Below are 22,230 nucleotides of genomic sequence, written 5' to 3'. Positions count from 1 at the left end.
GGTATTTTTTTTATTTCTTTTAAGGGAAACCTTTTAAGACAGGTTTCTTCGCAACCTGGTACGCTTTGTGTAGCAGCAACAGTGTTAATCATGAGTCAGACAAAATGGATGATGATGTCATTTCTTGTGCGTATGCAAATTTGTCGACGACTCCCGTGGTCTCGAGGCTTTTCTGCATCGGCAGCGCAGCGGTTGCGAGTAGATGTGCGGATTACCACATACCTCTGGCTCGAGGGATCGAAGGTGCGCAATCCCACGCACTTGACTGGTCGGGTGGCGGTGCCATCCGGTTTTTTTTACATTTTTAGTTTTATAGTTTTCGAGCGTATGCCAAACGCTACTTGAGGTGTGGTGCCAACTGTGCGGACGGCCCTGAAGAGTGCCTTTGTTCGCGCAATTGTTTAAATTTTATATGTCTGCGTTTCCGTTACATCGAGTTCGATCGTTTTTGGACGATGCTGAACTAAGAGATTTGGAACGGGCGGGGGTATCGTGATGTATACGCGCCCTGAAATAACCCTGAGGATACGGATGTGCTTTGTTGGAAGGTAAATTGAAAAAAAGAAGAAAAAGAAAAAGTATGAGGATGACTTGGTATAGAAAACTTGACAAAAGTGTTGTGTTATATCCTAAAATCATTCTGATTATTTTAGTCAATTTACTAGATTATGATAATTTCAATTCAACGACACTAAATTACTGTCATTTCTTAATTTCAATATAGTAATTCATATAACTGATAAAACAAACTGGGTTCAAAAATTGCAACAAAAAAAATCTAGAAATTATTTAACATTCAAAAACGCCACCCAACCTTTATCAATGGACATGAATGTTTCTCACACTTGACAAAGATTTGTGTAAAAGACTAGTTTGGTATTTGATCACCATTACTGTAAAAGCGTAGACGTGGTACTAAATCATCTGTCAAAAAATCAATCAAAACCGTAATCCATTTCGATCAGTTTCCATCGTCGATGTTGCGATGTTCAAGTATCCGATTCCGTTAGATAGGATAGCACATTTTTGTTTTCATACACCCAGCGAGTCTTCCCATTCTTGCCGTTATCCACTTGACCACAAACGAGAGATCCCTACTTGACCTCATGAAGAACTCACTCATCGTCAAACTACTTGTGTGTCCAAAGAATGAAACAAAAAAGCAACACAAATAGCTAGGCAAAAATTGGCACTGCAACTTCGTTTCGAAGAGCAACGACCTCCAGTGTGTAGAAGTGGTCATATGTATGCGAACTCTCCAATCCGGTGGTAAGCCCATCGACTAAGGCTAAGAAGCTAAGAGACCCCCGTCGTCAAGTTCAATTTCCAGCTGGGGCAGCATAGCTTAGAGCGTCTTCCTCGATGACGAAGACGCCAATGATCTATGTAAAATACCTATTATTGCACAAACAATGAATTCCCCTCGCTCGTTAGTGCCGAGGGTGCTGCAGACCGTGGTCCGGCCGATATTTTGATCCGATCGCTGATTTATGGGCCGTTCCGAAGCTTCATTCTTTTCCTAACGCACATTCGCTCCGAGCTACACACAGGACTTTTTCTTGGAATTTAAGCGACAAATGGAAACGCATCTCGAGGAAAAACGTGTCGCACGCATATTGTTTCGTATAGATCCTGAAGAAACCGATTGCGGGCAGTAAGAGCGGTAAGGGATCACATGATTGTATGCTAACAAGCAGATCGGAACAGATGATTTATGAGAATGGCCTTAATTGCGATGATGTGTTTGCAGAAAACCGAACAGCTTGCAATAAAAGGGATGTCGGAATCAATTATTAGTGGTGCAGGCGATGCAGCGCGCATATGCTTCGCATTCCGTATGCGGTCCTTGGAATGTTGCGTTTCTTGATAAGGATTTCTGGAGAGTGAATTCCATAAATCACGAACATTCGTGCGGCCCGGGGAGCGCATGGTTTCCTGCGAAGACCAACACCGAATGTAGAACGGAGTATCCCATCAAACGGTCGGAATTTCTTGACAGTTTTACGAGCAAAAAATATAATTATGGAATGTGTGCAGCGCGCTCGCTTCTCGGATGGCTGCAAATTTGCAAACCAGAGCAAATATTTCTTAGTATACAAATGAAAGCCTTCAGCGTGGCAAAAACTGCTAGTGGTTGCAAGGTCAATATAATTTTCATGATGATTAATGTGAGAGTTTACTACTATAAATAGAATGAGCCAAGCTGAAACGCATGCGGCCTTCTATAGGGTAGATATGCGTAGTGAATACTGCTGGGAGACGCATTTCAATGCAAGGGTTTAGGGCTGTACGAAACATAATTTTGGAAGATAGAAATTATAGCTTCGAAAAATTGGAAAAAAAGTTTCGACCGTAATTTTCAATATTAATTAATTACGCAATTAAGATCTCAATTTTTAATGTAAATACTATTACATTTGTCAGTTCTTGTTGATTTTTCCCATTTTAAATTTTATACACTGCCTGCTTTCCTAAAAGTTCAAACAACAAAGTGAAAAAGGGCGAGAAAATATCGTTTTTCTTCTACAAAAAATCATATTTCAACCACACACGTTTTACGATTCTGGTAAACAAAGTTTATTAGTTTATTAAACACAATCTCCCTTATGCCATGTTTCTTTTTTCTTCTTCCTATTTTCTGAATGAGGGATAAAACACGATGTTTGAGTTTATAAAGATATTAAGTAAGACTTCAAGTCATATACGTTAGACCGAGGTTATTTTCTGAAAAAAAAAAACGCGGACATTCGTTTATAAAAAGTACCACGTTTCCTGTCTTATGTTTTGTTCAAAGCGGGCGCAACAAATGCTTCAAAAGGTATCGCCTGTCAGGCGACTTTCAATCGATGGTGGTTGCAGAAGCAGAAACACCCACACTCATTCGGTGGAGCACCATGTATTTCACAGCACTTCCAGGATAAGATATCCGTTTGACTTACTGAAACTCAGTACAAGCTCGTTAGCACTCCTTCGCACAATGGACGACTATAAGTAAAAAAATCGAGTAACGAAACTGAAATGAACACATAAACTACACAGTGCCGAATAGCAGGCAGTACTAGAACGCGAAGACCTTGTAACTGTCACCATTGCGCGGTACGGTATCCACGATACTTTAAAATGTGGCATTCATATAACCACCAGACGGCGGCAATAGCGGCGTCAGCGACGACTTCAACGGCACCAGTGACGACGAACACATATACACTCGCCCCCTGGTTTGGTAACAGCTCGACGCACACTGGAGCTAAAAAAGTAATAGATGAAAAAAGGAAACTGTTGCTCTCAACTCAACCAGTGAAAAAAAAACGTTTTTTTGCGTCTGAAATGTTGGCTTAATGTTCATGCACCGTTTTTGCGGTAGTAATTATTTTTTGAACAATTTAAAAGTGAAACACCTAATACTAAAGACTTTTGGCTAGCATTTTTTGCTCCAGAGTTTGACCCCAGTGTGCGGCGACTCGATCGGGTTCAAAAGCAAATTTGTTTGCCCCAGTGTTAATGGCTTCTCTCATGGAACGGAGAAACAACAATTCTCTTTTGCGACGAAAAATCGCCTAGACATCTGCAGAGGCGGCTTTCGTTTTGCTCTCTTTCTTTCTCTCTGCAGTAAAGTAAACGCAGAGATAGCGGCCTCTAGTCTCTCCTGTAAAAATGATCTTCTCGTGCTTGTGCAAAGAGATTGTAGCGAAGTCGTCGCTACATCAGGTTGCCAGTTGTTGTGATTAAAGTTAACCCGCTGCTTTATTATAGCACCTCACTCGATCGTGGCAACACCAGCAAACAGCAGCTCGATCGAGACGACGTTCGCTCTTTGCTTCTCAGTTTCTTCGCGGCCTCTCAACGGGAAAGGTGTACGGATCTGAGCTACTACGAAGAAAAAGCGACCGTTCAGTTCGCGGACCCGCGCGACCGCTAACGAGATCACCACCAAGTCACTGGGATTGGAATCGATATTATTTTATGAGAATTTCCAGGACTGCGGGTGTAGCAATATGTGCGCAGTGCTGCTTGTTGAAAAATAGATTGAAGACCGTAAAAAGCGGATGGTGCTATAGCTGCTGTCGTACAACTGCTATAACAGGAGGTGGCGACGGAAGCGACATCGTCAAGATCGGAGACTTCAACGCCAGTGGGAGGTCGCTGATGGTTATGGTTAAATGCTAAATGTGTACCAACTAGTGTGGTTGTGGTTTGTGCCTTTTTTTCTGCTAAAATGTGAAATGTCAAACGAATGCAGCAGTGTTGAGAAGTGAAGCGAACGTGTAGCTTTTGACGGTACACATATTTGCCGGATGGTTAAATGCCGATGGGGGAAAACAGATTGAACGAACTTCGGTGCTGCTTGTTAATAAGCTCAGAGTCAGCTGCCACAAGCTGTTGTTCGTAAACCAAAATCAAGGTCAGCAATTGAAGGGGAATGGAATTATTTCTCGTGAAAACTATTGAAAATGTACGAAAAAAAACCGTTATTGTTTGAATTGAAGATTTTTTAAAGTGAAACAGTTTAGTTGAAACAAGTTTATAGAGAAAACGTCGAAATTTGTAGGATTTTGTGCATTGAATGTTGGGCGGAAACGTTGAAAATATCATGATATTTTTCTGGGAGTGTTAGGTTTTGGTTCCCTGAGGTAACGGGGCGCAATCAAGGTGGGTAAAACTGAAAAAATGTTTTCGTTGCGGAGGAAAAAATGCGTCTTTCCTTCAATTACATTTAATGCGCGACATAATATGGCGTGGTTTCCACTCTATTTTTTATTACTCATAAACATATCATCTCAATTTATATATCTTATTGATTCTATAAATAAAAATAAATTGGCATGAACATTCCAATTTGAAATTATTACATTCCTTGATTTATGCTTCTTCTTCATCAACTAGAGGACTCGGTTAGAATGAATTTAATGTAGTTTTATTGTTGCAATCGAAGACTCAGTGCTTTGAGAACAAATGAATTTAATTTCAATTTGTAAATCTTCTTTTTTAAGCGATTATAAATTAAGACTAGGCATTTTTCCTCCTTCTGTTGAAGCAGTAAATATAGTAATGTAGATTGATACATAAATAAAGAAAATCTAGTAATGAAAATGAAAAGTGAATTAACTGAAAATAGGACTGGGAAAAATTCGAAAAAAATAGTTCAACAAGCGGGACTTGAACCCATAACTCCCTGACCATTGATAAGTTACCGAATAGTTAAAAAACTATGAAAAATTAGTGTAGAAACAATAGCCATCAAACAATGATCTCTACTTAAGTGCGAATAATAAAAGAGCAATATAAATATGCAAGGAAAAATTACATTAACGCTAATATACCTACACGATATAACCCTAATTTTCTGTAATCAGCCGTTTGCTGCAGTTTATGAATAAAATTGAAACCATGAAACGTCAATGATCTATTAAAGTTGACGTGATGCTTGTATGCCGAATCGTAAAAGCTTGTAGTAATGTATACATTTAGAGCATAGCAAAACGACTAGCCGTGAATTTGCACTCTCGGTGGTTCTTTGGTAAGCGGTGCCGGTTAGCGATCTGACCTACAAACTTGGTTTCTTATCTTATTTATCGTTACATTTATCAGTGTTATCCGGAGGACCAGATGATTGAACGATGAACTAGAACATATTTGACCTGTATATCATATAATATTTTAATGTGGAATAGTACTTTCTCGTACAAACACAAAAAGTATTTCAATCTGAGCGTTTGCCAATTGAAAAAATCAAATTTGCTGACTCAGTGTAATTTCCCAAATTACTAGTTTGAAATAGTACTTGATATTTTGAAATAGACAAATCCAAACATAGACTCATTGAGAATTTTTACATTGCTCAAATGAATCACTTTCACTCATGCTATTTTGCGCAACCTTAATTGCGGGTACGTGACGATGAAATACTATGCGTATACTTTATAATATGAGTGGTGTGTATTTTATTCAATTTTAAAGTCAGCTTTTGTAATATTAACGGTACAATGAGTTCTTTCTCTTTCGACAGTGCATCGAGGTAGAATAAAGCAGGATAAGTAACTTTCATGAATAGTTGAAAAATAAAAATAATCAATATACTTTTATTTTGTTTGCCAAATAGTTCAGCTCATCAGGTATTTCAAAAGTTATTGTTGTACGGCTCGAATAATCGGTCACAGGTTACCTAAAAAAAGTTGTCTATTGTTCATAGATTTTACTAGTTCATGTCAATAACTACACTGGTCGACAAAAGCGGAAAAAATGCTGCTTTAAAGCTCGAAGTAGCTGCCCTAGAAAGATTATCGCTTTTAACCATTTCTGTGAGCTTTAGTGCTCCTAACCATTACCAAAACTTACGTGAAAGTTCGCTCGCCGGGTTCGTCACTTCAACATTATGTTTACGAGAAAACTCATTCAAGTCTCTGAATAAATGTTGGTGGTTGGGTGCACCAAAATTCACAGGAATGACTAAAACCTTAATTCTTTTTTTTTTTTTTGCTAATTTGAGCTTTAGGGCCATACCTGTATTGAGTGCTATCGTCCATTGTTCCTGTTCTGTCCAATAACTATCTTCGACTTTATTGCTCACCAATCAAAGAAATAGTTATCGGTTTCCGTTATACTCTACTAAATTTTTTGGAAATAAATATTGAAATTCAGTCCGCAAATATATATTTCGACTGTGACGTACAGTCTTCCTCAGTGCTTATGTGGACTAGTGCTTATGTGGACCAGTGTGGATCAAATCGTTTAAAATCTGTCCACGTGGTATGTGGATGGCCTCTTTAGTACTCGTCTAAGCAAATACACCGGTACAAACATGTAGGACGATATTATAACTGGTAAACAGTTTTTTTTTTGGTGTTTTTGTCGATCAAAACACAAAAAACGAAATATCATGTGAAATTCACATGATCTGTTCTAATAAAAACAAATAAAATAAGACTTGATGTATCGCTAAGGAAAGTCAAATATATGCCATGTAAATGAAATTTAAATAATAATTAAAACATATTGTTATTGGGTATCGCTTCAAATTCAATCTGCAAAATAGAATGCAAACATATTTGTTGACTAAACATCGGTCATTGATCACAGCAGAAGCATAAATTGTGCAAAATATAATTCACCCATTAGCAGCACTAGCATTTGAAAAGGAAATTGCATCTCAACGCAAACGCTTCTTTCTGTATCCGATTAACGAAGGGTGCCAATTGGATAGATCCTTCACAGTTCGCTACCATTCATTTGGATTAAACGAAGTAAAACAACGGATTTAAAGAAGCTGGTGCTATACTCCCTGCTTTTGTTACGCAACGTTTGTGTACTTGGTCATACCCAGGTATAACGACTGTGGTGGACGTGTCCGGCAACTCGGCACCTCTTTTCTGCACAGAAGACTACATTATGCAAAATCTACCTGATTTAAGCTAACGATAGCTAGTGCACTAGCACAACCATCAACAGAAGCAGAATATGCAACGAGTTGGGTATTAAATTTACAACCAATCTTTGGTAAATCTTTGGTCGTTGATCGGCTAAGCAATGCGTTTTTATAGTTTTCGCAGAATTGATTATTTATTAAGAATTCTTGTGCTTCGTACCACAACCTAGAGATTGGACAATTCGACAATAAAAACATCTAATCCTTTGGGTGAGGTTACCTCAATGGTGTTTCATGATATCCAATCAAAATAAAAGACATGTCAGCACAGATCTTGGTGGTAGTAGCAAATATTCGAAATATAATATAAATATAAGTCGAATAACTTCACGTAGGGGGATTAGGGGCATAATGAGCACACGCAAATCGGCACCCCTCTTTCATGCGAAACTACGCATTTTTTTATACAATATGGTATGTGGAACTCTCTATGTAGAACAAAAGTGGTTTGTCTGTTTAAAATATGGAAATATATTGAAAAAATCAATTTGTTTTCCGGATGTTGGAAAAATTATTATTATTGCGCACTCCAAAATAAGCTTCTACGTTCGTTTAAATGGCTCAATCAAGTATGTAGACACATCAATATGACGTATGGGTCGTACCCCAAATTTCACCATCATTGAAGTTTTGACTTTAAGTTATAGTTAGTATTGAAATCTCATGTTAACTTTAACTAATCCGATATGGGCGAAATGGTCACCTTTAGGTGGGGTGAAATGAGCACACCTTGTCATATAAACTAACCTGAAATTCATCTCAGTAGACTTGTGAGTTTGTCTGTTTCCATAGTCAGTGTTTGTTTACAGTGATGGTGCGAACATATGTTAGAAAATCTTTGAGACCGAATCGGTCAGAAAAAAGGACTGCAGGCAGAATTGGCCACCATAAGGCGCGACGGGACATTCCGAAACAAGCCGCCAAGGATCACGGCATCTCGCGACATACGTTGACTAATGGGCCAACTACTTCTACACAGTTTCCAGATATGTTCTATAAGAGTGCTCATTATACCCCGTAGGTGCTCATTATGCCCCAGTGGGGTGCTCATTGTGCCCCACACATCGACTGATTGCTAGTTTTTGATGCATGAATCTAATTTGTGTTTTTCACCATTATACGATAAACTTTTCAATTTGCGAATAGTGTACCTTTAATTTCAGATAGTTATTTCAAGTTTTGCACTGAAGACAGCTTAAAATTTTTGTCGTTTTCCATGCTTAAATCAGCAACCAAGTTAGGGTGCTCATTATGCCCCTATTACCCCTACACTAATAGTTTGTTTTCAAGGTCAACAAGGTTCATTTTTTTTCTTGGGTATTCTGGCATCCGCCCATAACGGTGTTTTGAATAAACAAAGGAAAGTAATAAATCACACACATTTGTACAATACTCATTTGACGATTGCTGGTTATGTTAAACAAGAGCATGGGGTAACATGCTGTTATCTTTTGTTGATCACAACAGCAGGCGTAGTAATGATTGCAGTTCTTTACAAGGATGTTCCATTTGTGGTAACACACAAAAGAGTCATATTTAAACTCATACTAACACCTCACCAAAGGGCAGTTCTGTCCAAGATTGTTTTTATTTTCGCTATTATGAATCAAAGCATAAAATCGATTGCATCATTCGAAGCAATAACGTTCATCCTTTGTGCTGTCTTGGAGAGCCACGATAGTGAGTATGGAACTTTCTCAAAACCTCGTCCCAGTTTGGGCTGTGAAGCTAGTGAAGAAAAGTCACGTCGCAACGTTTTTTTTATGCGCCCCTTCGGAGCGAGCCGCTCTGGAGAGTATGATCGAGGTCAGACCGAGCGCATTTGTGCACCGTATAACAGTAAACCGCGTGAACAAGCAGCGTGTGTAAACATCGACACGAAGAAAGCGCATGAAAAACCAGTACAACATTTTCGCGCCAACTCTTCTATTATGGCCTCCTCGTCTGGGAACCACTAGACAACAACGCGACTACGAGTTGTTTTGTCTCGTGGTTTTTAGTGTTGCTTGCAAAATCGCATGTTCCTGTTTAGCGATCATATATTTACCTTCAGGATCGAATAAATATTTTTACCTAACTCCAAACTAATTTATTTTTTTCTTATTTTTTTGCAGCAAAAATGAAAATATTTTTGCCACTAGTGGTGTGGATCGTGTTGCTTTTTCGGACGGTAAGTACTCATTTTATTGCTTATATTGTCTTATTTTAATAGCTTAAACATATATGCTTATGACGAGCGATAAAAGTTTGAAATTAGCTATTAATAACTGATAATCCTATTTACACGTTACCGTAATATTGCCCTCAAATACCAAGCTCCAGAGCTCCTTGCAAAGCAATTGTCCAATATACAAAACCAGTTGCACTTTTAATTGCTACTTACCGGAGCGGTAGCGCAGCGTGGTTTCGGCACCCGTGATGAGAAATCCTAAAAAGGTATCCAATCAGCCTCGATTATCCAACCTCATTCACCATTTTAGGCATCGTAGGTCAGTTCAAATGCTCCACGATTGTCCAGAAGCCTAATACATCAGCTTGAGTAAATAAACACACTATTATTAGCAATCCCATGGTTCCCTTTCAGTGCTTAAGATTCAACGTAACCTGACGGTCGCCTGTTTCCAATGCCGCATAAACAGTGGACAACGAAGGAGTATCTCCATGTGGGTGCCCAAAATCCGCTAAAACAAGCGCTTTGTATCGTCGTATTTAGCTTTTACGAAACATTGTGAGAGAAGCATTTAATCGATCAGCTCGCTGTTTTCTAGGCTAGAACAAGTTGGCTACTGCACTTACTCAGTGAGAGTTTCGACTCCAGGTGTATGCTTTGCCCTTCGACCGACCCGATCCTAAAACGGACGGTATCGAACAACGCTGCGTTCAACAAGTGAAGGGGAAACATCTCCCGTGCGCGCTGCTTGCGCTACGTTTCTGTTTAAAAATCCCACCTAGACACCGATGCAGTGCCCCAGGGGAATAAATCTGGATTTAAATGCAAAGCTATAGGGAGTCAAATGTCATACTGCATGTCGGATGAGCCTTTCAGAACTCGTCCGAGCTGCTTGTGACGACCCCTTTTAGAAACGAGTTTTCACCGCACAGTTCAACACCCGTTTCGAGCACCGCTGTTGGGGGTGATGGCGAAACCTAGAAACCTTATTTTTCTGCAAGATTTCCCCCCTACTTAGTAGACTAAGCGGTTTCGTGTGGGAGCACGGATTTATTTCTGTTTCGAGTATCCGAAGAAAGTGGTCATACTATTCAACCGGGCGGGAAAAGCTACTTCAAACCGGTCCGTTTCATTCACTTGAAGACGTTTGCGTACTCATTCCAACGTGGAGTGATCAATAAATAGTACGAGAGGGTAGAGGAATTGACAATGAGTGTAGCTTTATGGACGATTTCGTGACAAACAATGACAGCTTCAACATTCGGTGGATGGCGAAACAAGAAGCTTGAATCAGGCTAAATGACGGTAGCAGTTACGGTAAATGAATATAGTGACTTTCATAGCTCCGTGTGAATTTCATAAAATGGACACAGTAACCGATTCTGTTTTGAAACATGGCATTGGTTCTGTTAACCTGGCATATCGTAGTCACAAAGGAATTTAACATATTTCTTAATGCATGTTAATTTAAACCAGTATTAACACAAACTACAGTCAGAATTATATCTCATTATGGAAATGTATTCACTGAATTGGATGATTTTTGGGCCCTTGTCATGTCCTATAATATGACATTCAAGATGGCAGGTTTCTAGAAATATGCGAAAATCAAAGAAATCCATAAACATGGAAATTTTTGCTCGCTCGCAATATTTGATGCAAATGTATTCTTTGATCAAACACGTAACTTCCAATTATTCTCACGTGCACGTTTCCATAGAAACGCTACTGATTGTTTTTCACTTCTGATTCTAATTATGAAAAGGAGACTGAATGATTCTATCTCGATAATATTTATCGCGTTCAGTTATTTGCTTACAGAATGAACTTATAGGTATCGCCAATCGGGATGACAGTCGGGGAACAAATCTCGATGTCCGGTGCCATTTTCAAATCCAAGATGGTGACTTTCATTTTCTAGAAAGCTCGAAGTAAAATGTTTGAGCACTCCACAAAATTGATAATTCTACAACACGGACTATGTCCAGAAACTGAAAACGACGCCGTACGACCAAGGAATCCAAGATGGTGACCAATGGTTTCTAAAAAGCTGTGAAAAGCTGAAGAAATTATTCAAATACTCTGTAATCTCCTAAATTGCAAAACCGGGATGATACCTTAAACTGAAAATTGGTGTCCGAAAGTTTAGCCGGGCTAAGATTGTTTCTCTACATTGGAAGTTACTTAAAAATTGGAGTGAAATGTAAGGATGATAGCCCCCCTCTCTTCAAATTGTTGATCAATGCATCTCAACCTCATGTCCGGATCAAATCCATAGTTTGGGATGAAAAGTTAAATGTGATTGCAAAGAATGTTAAGTATGTATGTGTTTTTTTCTAAGTGTAGAATTTCAAAAAGAAGCGATTATTACACTGAATGTATTAACAAACAAATAAATAAATAAATAATTCTATTTATTTGAAAGTCAAGATTTTGTTGCACGTAATATAACCAATTTTGGCATAACTCTTGATTGCCTGATCCAACTTTCACGAAACTTGGCATACAAGTTCTTTATACAAAGGATGTGGACATAGGCAAAAAACCCGATTTCCTTACTTTACCTTACCTGACTGGTAAGACTGGCCACAGGCCGAGGGGTTTAAAAAAAGTAAAAATCAACAAATAACTCAACACGAAGAGGTAGATGAATGTTCCAATCTACGGAACCGGTTAGATCGATTTCAAATCAAGTCAACCATTATAACATAAATACAAACAAAAATCGAACAACAATATCAAAAACTTTGCGAAGGATAACTGGAGAGGGACATTTCTCTTAGAATAATTCTATTACATTATATCAAAGGGGAATGGTGTAGCAACTCTTGAAAAGCGAGTTGCCATGAAAACACAAATTCGTTGTAATAGAAGTTAACTCTTTTACCCTACCATCACCAAAACAACAACCGAGCACAAAAGCGCATAATTATGCAATTTCGAACACTTCTGGAAAACACTCGTCACCGAGTTACATTGTTCTATCCGCTCTCTGTCTCCACATCTACTTGCGAGCCGCGAGGGCTGATAGCATGCAGCGCGTTGGCATCAAATAACAAGCTAGGGCGCCTGACGCATATCCATAAGTTCAATAAAGTAAGGCTAGACAATTTCGGGAATTTATTACTCCAGTACCCTTTCTGGCACATCCAAAATCCAAAATCGAAAAGCGTACAAAAACCCATGTACCCAATTGCTGATAATAAATATTCAAACTTTCGAGACCGACGCACAGTGGTCTAGTACAGCAAAAAGTGGAACATGATTCCATTCATCCTATCTAAATAGTGTCTTCGGAACAATTGTTTGTATGAATGACCCGCATAATTGCAATCATCGAAAATTATGAAAAAATTCCTACACTAAAAATAAAAAAAAACTAACTTTTTTGTGTTAAGAGATAGAGGAATGGTTTACTCAAAAAAGTTGTAGAAGATTTAAAAACATGAAACTTTGTTGAACAAATGAAAATCATATCTTCATTCGGTACAAAGTTATGAAGTATTTTATATGGAACTTACTTAAAATTTAGTTTTTTGTGCATAACTTTTGTTAGTTGCATGTTACACGAATTTGTTGTTCGGAAGGGGGGGGGGGGCACTCAAAATACATATTTTTGCCAAAGATCATTCATCTACAGGACTTTTCCTTACAAAGTTATATCCTATTACAGCTTTTTTTTCAATAACTTCAAGAACACTATTACGCGGGTCATTCATACAAACAATTGTTCCAAAGACACTATTAACCTAGGATGAAGGTGAAAGGGGATATGGAATTAAGTTCCACTTTTTACCTTACTGGACTGCTGTGCGACGCCTTTGGAACTAATCCAAGCGGCCGATCGACTTCTCTAAACAAAGTCTGTTTAATGCGACCCGACTGGGTTTTCCCAGCCAGCCATCGGCACTAAAAGAAACGTCCCCAATCTGAAATCGGTAGTATCCTTTGAACCCTTGCTGTTCAAAGAGGTTGTCTCCAATCAATTCGGTCCATGGCTGCAGCTCGCCAGCCATGTCGTTTGCGGAGGATCCGCAGGCTGTCCACCACTTGAATGAGCCACCTTGCGAGGCGCGCAGCGACGCCTTATCATCTCGTTCAAGTCGAGTCGTTATCGACAACCATTTCCATTGGGCTGTCAACCGACATATCCTTACGACATACTCAACCCACCGTAGTCTTCCGATTTTCGCCATTTGAACGATGAGTGATTCTCCCAGCAGCTGACGCTGACGTGGTTAATCCGCCATGATCCGTCTTCTTCCTGTTCTCCACCACAGATGAAACGCAGCACCTTCCGTTTGAAAACCCTAAGGGCGCATTGATCCTACATGAGCATGGCCCAAGTTTCGTGACCGTAGAGGACTTCTGGTCTGATCAGTGCTTTGTAGATGGTCAACTTCGTGCGGCGGCGAATTTTCCTCCGGAGTCCAAAGTAGGCACGGCTTCCTGCCGCAAGGCGTCGACGAATTTCTCTGTTGGTGTCGTTGTCAGCAGTGGACTTAGGTACGCGAGCTCGTTTACCACCTATATTTCATCACTGCTAATCGGAATTCGTGGTGGGAGGTTGATACTGTCTTTTCTAAAACCTCTTCCTCTCATGTACTTAGTTAGAAGCGTTTATGGCCAGTCCAATTCGTCCGACTTTACCCTTCAGTCTGGTGTACGTCTCCGTCATCTTCTTAAGGGCTCATGCTACGATGTCTATGTCACCGGCGAAGCTAAGGAACGAAACTCCTGAATATCGTGCCACTCGTGTCGATACCCGCCTCAACCCTTTTCGAGATTCGAAGAGACTCGAGAGTGTGTTGTACGCTGATTTAAAGTTGTTAAACAGATGGTGTGTGAGCACGTTATATTCAGGGCATTCCTGTGGAACCTGCGGTACCTGAAATATTTGGTCCGTGGTGGTACGGGCACTCATAAATTCCACCTGGTATTGCTCCACGAACTCCCTCGCAAACAGTGATAATCTACGGTATGTAATGTTAGAGAGTACCCCGTTGGCGCGCTCAGCACGTGATTACACGGCAGTTGCATGAATCAATCTTGTAGGCCTTTTCATAAATGAGGCACACGGTATCCTCCATCCACTCCTCCGGTACTACCGTTTCCTCCCAAATCTTGGCAATAACCTACACTAGCTTTAACCAGTGCTTCGCCACCGTGTTTCAACAGGTAGCTGGAAGGTTGGTCAGCTCCTCTCTAACCTTCTGCAGGTCAGAGGGTGGGATTCTGTCGTCATCTGCGCGTACAATTCGCCGTTGAGGTGCTCGTCGTAGTACTGCTTCCATTTTTCAATCATCTCACACTTGTTCGTGATAAGGTTGCCGTCCAAGTCCTTGTTTGTGGAATCCCAATAACACTCAAATGTCGGTATTTTCGGGAAAAGGGTGACATGTAGAGGTTCCAAAATAATGCCCAAGGAATTAATAGAAGTGGTGCAAACAAGTTTTACACACATTTGTATTAAATGCTTGTTTAAGGAAACGTTTTTCATTTAAATGGAATCGATATTTTTCGGTATTCCGCTTAGAAAATTGATCACCATTGATTCCATCGATTATTATCGGCTGTTTGGATATGATATATTATGAGAATTTTCAAAGTAGCTAATGTTGCATTTCCAATGATTCAAGCCGCATTTATCGATCTTTTTCTTTTAGCCACCGGGACTTGATATTTTCATTAAAATTTGATAGCGGACAATCCGGAAAATTTGCTGGAGTTGAACTATTATTAAAATAAATATTATATTTTATTATTAGTTGAAATTGAACAAACATTTCGACCGAACAAGATAAGAATTTCTGAAATTTATCAATTTTCGAGCTCAACCAATTAGACCTTAGTCACCGTAACAACAAGAGTTAATATTGAATTTAGAGCAAGATCGAGTACTCAGTTAGTTCGTTATTAAAAGAGTAAATTAATTTTAGAATGAAGTTAACGTTCACATACATGATACCTAACATACCAAATTTTAGAAGTAAAACAAAACAAAATTCAGATGTGGTTTAGAAAAATTTACCTTGGTTGCAATTTCGAAAAAGTACAGCAATTAGTTGCCTTGAACTAGGTTGCTTTTTCGGGGCATGTTTATGTGGAATAACAACGTTTGTTTTTATGGCTTGATTATGGTGCATCTGTTTCACAGTTACTTGTTTCCTCTCAGTAAGAGTTTACTTCAAGCGGTAATATGGTGAAGCTGTTAGCTCTAACTACAATTATTTGTAGCTCGAAGCAACATCAAAAACCAAAATCGTGGTTTTCTAAATAAATTACAATTGGGAGCCGATAGTTTAAACTAGGACCAGTTTTTGCATAACGTAAATTACCACAAGCTGTTTTTACACATTACACATATTATTTGAAAACCTGTTATTCTTAAGCGCGGTATGCAGTTTGAAAGGAAATTTCTTCTCCTTACTCAATCCCGTGTAAAATTCAGGCACTGAATCAGGAATTTCTATTTATGAACGGTATGCAGCTGAAAAGAAATCATAAACCGAAAAGTGACAACAAAGTTCTCTTGGTGTGAATACTGCTGTGAAATCAAAATTTCGTTTGGTAAAAAGGGCGAAATTTTCTGACCCCCTTTTCTTTTGAACTGCGGTATTCGCAGCTGATTCTTTTACAGAAACTTCCATGCTGATTTATTTATTCTTACATTTATTTTCTCAAAGCAGGAAGAGGCGATACAAAATAGCAACCTGATTCGCTTTTCGGACTTGTGCACCTAGCATTCTTGAATGTTTTCTATTCTCTGTTGATAATTCTTATATACGAAATGATAATGAACCAAAATACAATATTAATGACACTGCTGAAATATGAACAAAAAGCTCAAAAACTTGCTCAGTAGTTCGAGAGTGTTCATAATTTCAATTTGAACGTAATGAGTCCTATTGAAAACGAAATATTACAAAAGTATGATCAGATCACTCAAGAATTTCTTTCTGAAGAGGTACTGGAAACAAACTTGAATGAAATACGAACTATTATCAAGAACTTCAAAAACATGAAAGCACCAGGGGATGATGGGATTTTTTATATCCTCTTCAAAAGACTTCCCGAAAGCTCTTTAAATTTATTGGTGAGAATTTTTAACAGATGCTTATAATTAGCATATTTTTCCTCAAGATGGAAAAATGCCAAAGTCACTCCAATTTTAAAACCTGAAAAAATCCAGCTGAAGCATCAAGTTATCGTCCAATTAGTTAACTCTCTTCTATAAGCAAACTTTTTAAAACATGGAAATTCAATTTTTGCAAATGAGCAATTTGGATTTCGCCTTGGACATTCGACTACTCATCAGTTACTTAGAGTAACTTATATGATTCGTTCTAACAAATCTGAAGGTTATTCCACTGGAGCTGCTCTTCTAGACATAGAAGAAGCATTCGACAGTGTTTGGCATCAAGGTTTGATAACTAAAATGTCTGATTTCCGTTTTCCTCTTTACATCACAAAAATGATACAAAGTTACTTGATAGACCGCACTCTTCAGGTTAACTATTTGAACAGTAAATCTGATAGATTGCCTGCTAGAGCTGGTGTACCTCAAGGAAGTATCTTGGGCCCAGTCTCACATAATATTTTTACTTCTGATCTTCCTGATTTACCACCAGGATGTGAAAAATTTCTGTTTTGCAACGATAGAAGCATTTCGACTGCAAAAAAGTCTAGATATATTTTCTTTATATTTGCAGAAATGGAAGATCTCTCCTAATGCATCAAAAACACAATTAATTATTTTTCCTCATAAACCAAGAGTTTCTTTTCTCAAACCCACCAATAATCATGATGTTAGGATGAACAGTGCAATCTTAAAGTGGGCTGACCAAGTTAAATATTTAGGGCTAATTTATGATAAAAATCTTACCTTCAAGGAGCACATTGATAATATCCAAACAAAGTGCAATAAATATATAAAATGTTTGTATCCTCTTATCAACAGAAATTCTAGACTTTGTCTCAAGAATAAACTGATACTTTACAAACAAATATTTAGACTAGCAATGTTATTTGCAGTCCCCATCTGGACAAGTTGTTGTACAACCAGAAAAAAGATGCGTCAAAGGATTCAAAATAAACTTCTGAAAATGATATTGAAGCGTCCTCGCTGGTTTAGTACGAATGAACTACACAGGCTTACTAATGTGGAAACATTAGAAAATATGTCAAACCAAATTATCAATAAGTTCCGACAAAAATCGTTGCAATCCTCAATTACAACGATTAGCTCACTTTATAGTCAGTAAGATAGGTGTAACATTAGGCTAAGGTTTAATTTTAAATAAGTTTTTTTCCTTGACAAGTAGGTTTACAATTTTCCTACAATTATATTCACTTAACTGCGAAAGCAATTAAAATCTTTTAATGAAATAAAAATAGGAATATATGTAATAGTGTTAATATGTGACCGTATGTGGCAGAACACACAATAAAAATTCTGAATAAATATTAGGTAATAATTAATTCATCACAAAACATCTCCTCCTATATAAAAAATATGACACTGTTGAAGAGTTGTGAAATTGCACATCCTGTTAACCTTTGCGATCTTCCAATCACGAGGCAAACTTAATGACCGTAAGTAATGCCAGCCTGTCGGCACCTTATGACTTTCTCAATTAGCATCAAAAACAACACCGCTGGTACTTTTTTTCTGACATATGCAAGCATAAATGCTCACGAGTTCCACCAATCCAATCAATATGGCACAAATGTCACTAGCGGATCGAGCTTTTCGCAGCTCAGCATGGGTATAAATAACACTCGAAATGTCGCACCATGTTCATGAAAATCGTCGTCTGATGCAATCGATGTTAAAAAGTAACCAACGCACGGTTTGTGAAAAAGTTCAAATGACAGCGTTCAAAGTGGTGCTTACACACCAACAACAACGCAGCAACTTACGTGCGAGATTCAGCAAAACAGACATTTGCCTTCGAACACCAAAAAAAAACTGAGATGAAAAATATGCAAATAACTGATGGATGTGATGTCGTTGCAACATGAACAATTTTTATCGCCTGAAGCCATTCATTTGTGTATGAAAGTTATTGTCGGGATGTTTATTGGAGAAAGTAACTTTTTTTCGACGCGACGAGCCCATTTTTTATCATTGTTTAGGAATTCAACTTGAGTTGTGAAACTGTTTGAATTTGACTCTCGAAAACGCTCACTTATAATATATTCCAATTCGCAAATTTTGAATGAATACTTTCATCAAAAAGGATTCATCAAAATTGGGTAAAGCTTAGTACCGCTTTGTTTCACAGCCTGATGATAGTGAAAAAAACTTCCGACCGGTAAAATGCACAGAAAGCAGACGGATTTCCTGAGATGCAATATCTCATTATGTAGGTACATCGCAAGGAAAACAGCCTCGGGTAGATAATTACAAGAATGGCGACGAAATAATAATCAACTACTCTCGATTTTCAATCGGAAATGCCGATTCGCTGCCAGCTGCGAGGAACAAAATATAATTAAACCAATCAACTTGAAATGTCAATTAGGAACCAGAACTACCCCAGCCTGTGTGCAGTAGGAATCTGCGCCCAGGGAGACAGAGAATATGTAATAATAACACACCTCCAGATGTTCCTGGAGCGTGTGACACAAACCGTGTGCGTGCGAGGACATATGCGTGTGCTGATTCCGTATCTGGATGCAGCAGCAAATTGGTCAGTTCCTGGAAATAAAGCTAATCTGAATCAAGGCAATCCCTTGTCCGCTGTCAAGAAGGATTTTAGTTGATTAAGTAGAATCAAAAGTATCGCAATCGAACAGCAAAATACCCTGGAAAACATGATAACATGTAATGAATTAATTCAGACTAGTACAAAGAGAACATTGATCATCGCATCAGGTACGCTCGCATCATGGGGTATACTTATTTGGATGTGCCAACTGACGATGCTGTTGGTATGTATGTTGATTTGCAATACACGCAGCTTACAGTTTTGGACGAGAGCCCCACGAAAGTCTGAGGCTGCAATACGAATTTCCACAGGCGATGATCATGCCTGTCTGAAACCCGTAAAAACCAGTTGTCTCGGTATTATCCAATGGTGTGCGGAGATAATAACCGGCATCTGCATGCGGAATTGGATTTTCTCTCCCTCTTCACTCACTTGGGTTATGCACATTCATCATCGATACAATTCAATAGCAGAATTTTATGAAACCTGCAACAGGAAGATATCGATTCTTAGTGCTCACGTTTCTTCCGAAGTGGCATAAATTCTTATTCATTTTGTCACTCGCTTTAATGTTTACGGTGGGTGGCATCTATACCAAATCAAACACTCTCGTCCAAATACTCAACATAGACGCTGCTAGCAACAGGGGTGGCCAGATTGTGGTAGACGGCGCAACATGCCCGATGGCGGGAGTTAAATCGGATGCCAAAGGCTGTTCCGTTCATAATATTTTTTTCACCATTCTCTGCGTGGATAATAACAATTTAAAAACAATTTTTACTTTTATTGTTTTCCATTTCATTTCCATCCAAGTCAGGTACTTTGACGGGAAAACAGCATGAGTGCTGGTTTGGTTTTCGCTCGGCTTGCGGTTCCTGGTCCGCCCGGCTCGATATTTTTCGATCACGTAGTCACGACGACGATCATTGCTCTTCCTCGATTCTTGCTCTGCTCATATACTCCTTCTGCTTCCAGATGTCGGGCAGCTTCAGCAGTTTACGGAATGCAGCTCATGAACAGTTGTTACGAGATTACAAAGCTCGCCGTTCCTCATTCCCTTACTGCGCCGAATATGAATTGTTCAGAACTCCTACCGAGAATGTTTGATCGTGCTACAAGCTGATGTCAACCGTCAACTCATGATTCGTAGAAAACATACTGTAGAAAATCTGCGGTGAAGAACAGAACAAGAACGAAGCCTGAATTGAAATTTTTTTCTGTGGGATCGAACAGACAAAGAGAAATTCCCATTCGCTAGATGGAGAGACTAATCATGTAAAAGATAAATATCAAGTAACAACAAAGGTGTGATATATTTGAAGTCGAGTTGTTTTAGCTGTATCAGTTTAAAGGGAACTAATTTTTCACCACACAATTCTTACTTATAGCTCAATTATATTTGAGCTGATGAAACTATTCTTGGTGATCATTCGCCAACCAAAAAGAAATTAGTTCAGTTATTTCCACGGAGTCATCCGGGCAGACTGATACATATTTGGAACACATGATAACAGCTATAATTATTCCAAAATAAATGTGTGCTTTTATTTTTATGATTTTCTGAAGTGGCAACTATTCGGGTAATGTATCATGATCGGAACATTCCGAAAATGATCGAAGCAATTTTTATATGCGATATTTCTCCACTATTTAAAAAAAAATCAAGCATTCAGCAGCAGTTGCTGTTCAGAAAGTTTCATCAACATTGTTTAAGTATTACTATTAGTAAAAAAGTTCTAAAAAATGATTTATTTTCGAACACAATTTTCCCTTACAATTGCTCTCACATGTTCAAGGGTTGTAGTATATATTCTCCACAAAATACTTCTATAACAAATAAAATGCTTTAAAAACAAATGAAATGTTTCTAAAACAAATACACACATATTTGCTTCAAAGTTGGAATTATTGGTGAAATGCAAAGGCATGTTTTGTATCATGATCGATATGAAACAATTGATTTTACGTAAGTACAATTCATGGAAAAGTTTTTGTTAGAAAGTTTTTTTCCTTGAGAGTGCCCATTTTGGAATGTTAAAAATAGTTTTAGACAATTAAATTCTAGAGAAACATTTCGAAAGGTCCTATCTGCTTTGATCGTTTTTTGATCGATCACTTTCATTCAATCACCACAGCTTATTTAACACTTTTTATGACACGTTATTTGCACAAGTTGATAGCGGAGGGATCACTCTAGCTTTCTGAACGAAGAAAGAGAAGCTTAAGAGAGTAACTAAAGCTGAACTATTACCAAAATGAAAAGACGCTCCGGAAAAACGATGAAAGCAGTCCTATCTTTGAAATGTTTATCTCGAATTGCCTATTTGAAAATACTTGAATTCAAATGAATCTAAAATAAAATGGCTGTTCCATTTATGATACATTATTTTGATCCGTTCATGATTCACCCTGTTACGGTCATGATATAAATTCTATGATTACATAAAATGATATATTTGACTGACGTCTCGTTGGATTAGTTATAAATTATTGTTTTTGGCAACAGATAGATTGTTTCGACAAACGCAATTTGTTCATGATTTAATGCGACATTAAAGATGAAAATGTGACATGAAAATTAATGTACCATAAATATAATCTAAATTGTTCCGATCATAATACATTACCTTAAAAGAGTTCAATTTTCGCCTTTACTGCGTGCCTATGATATATAATTGATGTCCTGTAAGTGCAGATGTATTCCATGACAATCCAAGTTCCCTCGAGGCTTACTGTCTTGATTTCGAAATCCCAATTACACTTGTAAGCACAGGATTTGCCCTAGAGCTCAGACTGGAAAAAAATGAAAGCCTATAGCTCTTTAACAATTTCTGTAAAGGTTGGTGTCACTACCAAAGAATACTTTTTCAGAGACTTAAATGAGTTTCCCCGTGAGCGAGATAGAAGCGACGAACCCGGCGAGC

At 38.3% G+C, this 22,230-nt stretch overlaps 1 protein-coding gene across 6 annotated transcripts in view; it reads left to right on the top strand.

The window, feature by feature from the left end:
• The window catches only part of LOC129731453 (uncharacterized), a 365,349-nt gene that overhangs the window by 153,916 nt on the left and 189,203 nt on the right, over window positions 1-22,230 (top strand). For all 6 annotated transcript variants that reach the window (XM_055691463.1, XM_055691461.1, XM_055691460.1 and 3 more), the window contains exon 3: window positions 9,538-9,593. In XM_055691463.1, coding sequence (XP_055547438.1) covers window positions 9,538-9,593 — 56 coding nt within the window. The remainder of the gene's footprint in view (window positions 1-9,537; window positions 9,594-22,230) is intronic.

This window comes from Wyeomyia smithii, chromosome 3 (assembly GCF_029784165.1).
Source record: "Wyeomyia smithii strain HCP4-BCI-WySm-NY-G18 chromosome 3, ASM2978416v1, whole genome shotgun sequence".
Lineage (NCBI taxonomy): Eukaryota > Metazoa > Arthropoda > Insecta > Diptera > Culicidae > Wyeomyia > Wyeomyia smithii.
Note: the sequence above shows the minus strand (reverse complement) of the source record. Positions and strands in the feature narration are given on the sequence as shown.